Source organism: Globicephala melas, chromosome 1, assembly GCF_963455315.2.
Source record: "Globicephala melas chromosome 1, mGloMel1.2, whole genome shotgun sequence".
NCBI classification, from domain to species: Eukaryota; Metazoa; Chordata; class Mammalia; order Artiodactyla; family Delphinidae; genus Globicephala; species Globicephala melas.
In genome coordinates this window covers 41,977,074-41,983,682 of record NC_083314.1, presented here as the reverse complement: position 1 = coordinate 41,983,682, position 6,609 = coordinate 41,977,074, and the positions used below count along the sequence as shown (strand labels likewise).

The window sequence follows — 6,609 nt, the reverse complement described above, 5'->3', positions numbered from 1 at the left end:
TTTAAAGCCCCCAGATCTTTCGCTTTATGACTTAATATTAACCTGTATGTGTATGCATGTATGTGTGTGGGGGGGGGGAGGGAGGTTACGTACTAAATGTCTTCATGTACATAGAAAAGAAATTTCATAAATTTACAGAAACTGCATTACCCTTGCCCTTGACATCTGATGAAAGAGACTGTTATCTTTTAAAAGTAGAGAGCAGGATTTTCAAGAATGCTTTCAACTGTCTATACAGTCACTGAAGTGTTCCTAATAAATTCAACAGATGTTGTGAGAATGTAGTTATTTATTAAAATCTCATGTCTTACGTAACAACAGCCATGAGGTTAAATATTTACATTGCTTTATAAAAGTTCCCCTCTTGCTTTAGTGTTTTTGTTTTGCTTTTTTTTGTTGTTTTTAAAATTTTTTAAAATGATATTCACCCACATCCCTAGCACAGCAACAAAGATTCTGCAAACATAAAACACTTTAATGAAATAATACTTGGAGGCACAAAGCAAACTTCAGGAATATGTGGGTGAACATTTCCTTAAATAATGACTACATTCTACCATCTTCCACGTTGTTTTACCATTTAAAGTGAAATGTCCTCATTAAACAGCCAGAGATACAGTAAGAATTAAATGTTTTGTTGTTGCAAATAGAACATTCTTTTCACAAAACATAACAAATGCCTAAAATAGGTCCTTAAATCTAGATAGGAAAAGGTAAGCTTTCCACTTCACACGCATATATATATGTATATTTTTACATGTGTGTATATGTGTGTATGTGTTTTTATGTTCACACATCTGCACACACATATATAGCACATGGTATGAAATATTGCTTCTATACTACTTTTCATTAGGCTAAGAAAACACAAGATTTGCACCACAGTTACAAAAAATTGGCTTCTACAAGAATTTTCAAAACTCGAATGCTGCTCAAACAATTGAGGAAAAAATAATTTGCGGTATCAAACTGTTCTAAAAATTCTCTTCTTCAAAAACGTATTCTCCTGCTTTGTTTTAAAAAGACACAAAATATGCATAGCTATCAACGTTATGTCAAACAGCCAGAAAAAAAATCTAGTGTTTATTGCAGCTGTAGTAATTGGAAATAAAGTCAAAAAGATGAAATCGAAAGCCACAGAAGGCACAAGAACAATTGTACTTGTGGGAAAAAACTGGAATTTTGAAGGATTTTTAAAAATCCCCCCGCTGGTGCATTTAGGTCTAGGCACAGACTATAACCTCAAGTGTAGATGCAAAAATAATTTAGGGTTAGCAGAAAATAAGTGGAAATGTGGTATTTCAACATGGACTTTAGACTTTGTTTCCCTATGTAAACTGTCCCTAGTCCTTCACCCTCCCACCAGAGAAAGTGAACTTTCTCCCAAGTCGCCAATTTTTACTTGGTGAGAGTTGAGCTAAGATTGGAAAGATGGTGTTTTAAAGAACACTTGTTAAATAGGAGTTTTGAGAGATAGGCTTTTGTCATTTTCCAATGCACTGGGAGGCACAAGATTTTATGATGGTGAAAGAGAAAAGAATCACCTAAAAGCAAAACGATTGAGTTCTGTTTCCAGGACAATGAGCTGAGTTTCTCCTCACGCTGCAATTTCTACTCTGAAACAATTTCTATGCCTCAGTGAACATTGAGAGGATATTATTGTAGATAAGTGCATCAACATTTGGTTGTGAACACACGTTTTTGCTTAATTTGTCTATTTCAATTAGAAAGGCAGGGGAGAATAATACTAAAAATTCAAATACGTCAGGAATCAACACTGAATTTGCCCCAGGTCAGGAAGATACTAGCAATCTATCTTTATAGGTGAAGACATTACGGTTTTGCCTTTTACCTTGCAAATGGCAACACAATGGTGATGTGAATTACACGGGAACAGCAAAGACCCAGTTCTGTGCTGATGTGAACAATGAATGTCATACTCTTGGGCGTGAAGCAAGGCGAAAGAGTGTGACCACAAGTTGAGATTGCTTCCCTACTTTGTGCTGATTGGATTTTTTTTTTGGGGGGGGGGTTTCATTTTATTCCAAGGTGATGATTATCCAAACACTTTTTTTTTTTCCAAACAAGCCAGAACAAGAACAAATTGGCTCTCATGGCTCTGTGTAGGAGCCTGCGAGCTGGGCGATGTGTTTGGCTGTGGGTGCAGAGTGAGGCCCAGGGTGTTCCAGCCCGGGCCACTGCACTCTGTCCACACCGCAAGAGGCCACGTCTCCTGAATGACGCAGGCATCACAGGACCGCGCCGTTTAACTTAAAGTCAGCAGGTTTTAAGGCTTTGTGCTGACAATAATTGCCTTCATACATTCCTGTCCATCAGCAGAATTTATAAATGATGTTAAATTACAGCGATTGGGTCACCTAGTTACATGGGTCAACCTGCAGTCTCCAAAGTCAAATGTAATTTTTATAAAAATCAAGGAAAAAACGATATTTATGTTGTACACGATCTAAATACCAGTTTTTTTTTTGTTTTTTTTTTTTTTACTTTGTCACTTTAGGAGATGTAGATCAAGTTACCAAAGGGGAGGGAGGGTTCTGGAAAACACTATTAGAATAAAAAAGGAATTCTTACTGCATCTGCACACAAAACCCATCTAAGAAAACAAGTGTGAACGCCACACGGCTTTTTAAAAGCAAGTACGGGACTTTGTACACCTTTGAAAAACTGGAAAAAAAAAAAAGAAAAAAGAGGAGAACCATTGAAGAAAGCATGAAATAGCAGCTAGCTTTCTTATGTGTGCTGAAATTGTGTCTTTTGGGTTAACTCCCAAACTCTCCTATTCTATACACTCTTCACGTTTTGGTCAATTACTAGCTTCTGAATTAGAAGAGACTGTATCAATTTCTTTAAAACGCTGTACCTAAAATGAAGAAACACTTAAAAATTAGACCGTCACCACTTTGAATATCCATCAGGGTAGAGTGGAAATGTATAGGAAAATAGGTCATTCTCATATGTACTCCTCTCAGGAGGGGAAGATCGAGTCAGCTAGCAGCTGTTAACAAACTTCTAGTGTAGGCAGGAATTTTATGGTCAAGTTGGGATGTCCTTTATTCCTTACCATAGAAAGGAATTTAGAAAATAGTGTTTTTTGAAAAAAGAAGTGTTAAATATTAAACAGAAATGATAATGCTTTTAAACCACATAAACAAAGTTGAGCAAAGAATAAATTTGAAACTTATGTGCCTTTTAGTATCTGAAGCAAGATAAATAGAAAATGATAACACGTTATAGGGGTTTTTCTGTATGAAGAACGATAGATACTTATTTCCAAGAAGAACCTACTGCAAAATTTCGAGAGGTGACTAGAAATCACATGAATTTCCAGTCTCATTTTGAAAGAGTCAGTTTTGTACAAAACTGCTTTGCCTCCAAAGAAAATGGTACTAGCTTGTGGCGTTTGCCATTTCTCTTAGGAAAGACTTGACGGTTAGTGATTATGTTCTTTTTAAAATTTGACCTTTTGGGATACTTGTGAAAAGTGAGTTGTTCATCTGCCACTGGCATTATTTTTAAATGTGTAATAAAAAGCGACTTACTGAGTTCAAACCAAACAAAATATTTAAGTTTATCAAGTGGTTCCATTGAGTTTTCTGACCTTCTCAGCAGTAAAAACAAGAGACACATCACTGACTACAGAGTAGTGCTGTGTCACGGGTCTCCCTCTGCCAACCGCCATGCGCAATAAACCATCAATCCAGCAGAAGCATCTTTTAAAAATGCCCTTCCTTGCTCATATAGACTTTACACACGTCAACATTCTTTTTCCCTGAAAATTAACCCTATTTTAAGTCTCCAAATGTTAAGGGCCTTGGGCAAAAGTAAACTAAAGGCGGAAGGAAAAGAACCATCCCCTTGCAATGGAAAACAGAAGAAAATGAGAGAAAGATGATGAGGAGGGATTACCAGCTGATTTTGTAACACATCCATGCCTCCCATACACATATATATGAAATCAAAATCTAGACACGGATAACTTGGACATCCAAAGGGGACTGCTACTATTCATACATTCGAATAGAGTTGTTGAAATTTCTACTCATGAAGCAGCTCTTGTAGGCAGTTTGGGGATTTGAAAATCTCAGGGACTTCACTATCCAGCTTGCAGATGACCTTGTATATAGCCTTCTTCCAGGAAGGATCAACATCTTTGCCTGCGATAATGGCATTGAAAAACTCCCGTAATGTGATCTGCGCAACTTCCAGGAATCTCTCTGGAACCTGCTGATACAAGGAGACAATGGCATTAATAAAGTTTTCAGTTTCAAGTCTCCAGTTCTTCAAAGGAAATTGAGCTAAGTTCTTTCTTTCAGAAAGGGGCTTACATGGCACCTGCATTTTCTAAAAATGGCCGGCCTCTATTCTCTTATGTAAAGTCGTTATATATAGTAGCATTGTAATGTGGGGTTGACAGCTTTATAGAGTTTTAGAAAAAGACTTGTGCAAAGGATACATGCAGAACTACTGAAAAACTGGGATTCCACTGTGAATATCTGAGTAGAAAAAAGGCGACATACTGTTGGGATTCCTCACTTCATTAAATAGGTGTATTCCAGAAGCAAGTCGCCACCTAATCGTTCAGAATTTGAATCATATTTCCATTATGAAAACAAAATGTGTTCTCAACAGTAGAATAATAATTGGCCTTTGATATAAACTAAACTAAACCCACACTATAGATGAAGATAGCAAAAATCTTAGTTTCCTGCTTGTATCAGAGGATTGTTGACCCAGATGTTAAACTGTATATTAAAATAATCTGCACTATAAAGTACAGGCATACCTTGCTTTATTGCGCTTTGCTTCACTTTATTGTGCTTCACACATAGTGCGTTTTTTACAAATTGCAGGTTTGTGGCAGCCCTGTGTGGAGCAAGTCTATCGGCGCCATTTTTCTAATAGTATCTGCTCACTTCATGTCTCTGTGTCACGTTTTGGTAATTCTCGAAATATTTCAAACTTTTTCATTAATATTATATTTGTCATGGTTATCTGTGATCAGTGCTCTTTGATGTTACTATTGCGAAAAGATGCAACTCAAGGCTCAGATAACGGTTAGCATTTTTAGCAATTAAGTATTTTTAATTAAGGTATGTACTTTTTAAGACATAATGCTATTGCACACTTGATAGACTACAATATAGCATAAACATAACTTTTATATGCACTGGAAAATCAAAATATTTACGTGACTCGCTTTATTGCGACATTTGCTTTTTTGCGGTAGTCTGGAACGGAACCTGCAATATCTCTGAGGTATGCCTGTCCTCTATGTACAAAAAAAGAGTAAGATAATGATACTAACACTGAATCCCAAAATACAAAATTTGAACTGAATCTTAAGATCCTACATTGGAAAATACTTTACCTTGAGATTAGAATTGCTCCATGAGAGAGTGATTTATGCAGCTGATAGCAATAATAAAACCCCACATTTTTGGACTGCTTATTATGTGTCAGGCACTGTGTTATGTACTGAATGTGAATTATGTCATTCAATTCCCCCATCTCTGTGATTATTAACCCCATTTTACAGTGAGAAAATGGAGGCTCAGAGAGATTAAGGGAATCGTTCAAAGTCACTGTACTCTAAGATAAACATTCTTCAAATATTCTTTTCAGAATCCCTATCTGTTAATCCTTTTCTCCCAGAGCAGTGAGTATATATGTGGGTGTTTTTTGTGTTTGTTTATTAATTATTTATTAATAGTTGTTTATTTAATAGTCTAACCTCTTGTCTAGGGAAAGGAATAGCTATTGATGTACTTATTCAGTATTCTTTGTAAGTTACACGGTTAAAGCATGGCCTATCTTTCCCCACAACAAGGAAATGGATTCACAGAATCATTCCATGTACTCATAATTTTCCAAATACACACTGACACTCTGTAGATTTCTTTTAGTGGGGTACTTATACATTAATAATGTTTTATTTTTACAGTAAGTGCAGACATACGAGGAAGTAAAATGCACTGCAGTTATATGTGTAGACAGATCTGTCTACACATACACAAGAGGTATATATCTTCATCTTCGTTCGCACTTGCCCCTCGCCAAAGTAAAAGGGAGGGATTGTCATTTTGAACACATTTGATCCCTTTCTCCATGTCTCTTCTCAATTTGTGCAGTGGACCTTTTTATAATGATAGTAACTGTTAAAGAAAACGAAAAAGATACCAGACATCCCTGTCTTACATATTTGGAGTTGGACAAAGAAGTTCAGTGCATCCCATGGCAAGTCACTTGTCCTTTGAAGGAAACCTAATAACACCCCAGAAAAAAAGGACCCCCATCTGGGGCTGATCAGAATCTAGAACAAGTGAGAAGTTTGAGAAGCCCCTCCCAAAGATATTGGCTAGTTTCTTAGGACACAGTCCCCACCACTGCCTGGAAAATCATGGAAACATCACCTTGTCCCCCATGGATGTGCAAACCCATATACCCCAAAGGCCATTCCCTGCTGAGAATTCATCTGTATTTTCAACTGAACTTTGATGATTTTGTCCCCAACCTCCTGCACATACATGAGTATTTGTGGGATGGGAAGGGCCTGGAAGAGCAATCACCCCTCCTAGTCACCTTATACTA

The 6,609-nt window shown here is 36.9% G+C and overlaps 1 protein-coding gene across 2 annotated transcripts in view; it reads right to left on the bottom strand.

Annotated features, from left to right (window-relative positions):
• Nucleotides 1–372: 372 nt before the first annotated feature.
• PROX1 (prospero homeobox 1) overlaps nucleotides 373–6,609 on the bottom strand; it is a 51,799-nt gene continuing 45,562 nt past the window's right edge. The window contains exon 6 of one of the 2 annotated variants that reach the window (XM_060295140.1): nucleotides 373–4,242. In XM_060295140.1, coding sequence (XP_060151123.1) covers nucleotides 4,057–4,242 — 186 coding nt within the window. In that variant the 3' untranslated portion in view covers nucleotides 373–4,056. Of the gene's footprint in view, nucleotides 4,246–6,609 lie in introns of both variants that reach the window. The other variant, XM_060295145.1, reaches the window with a different exon arrangement.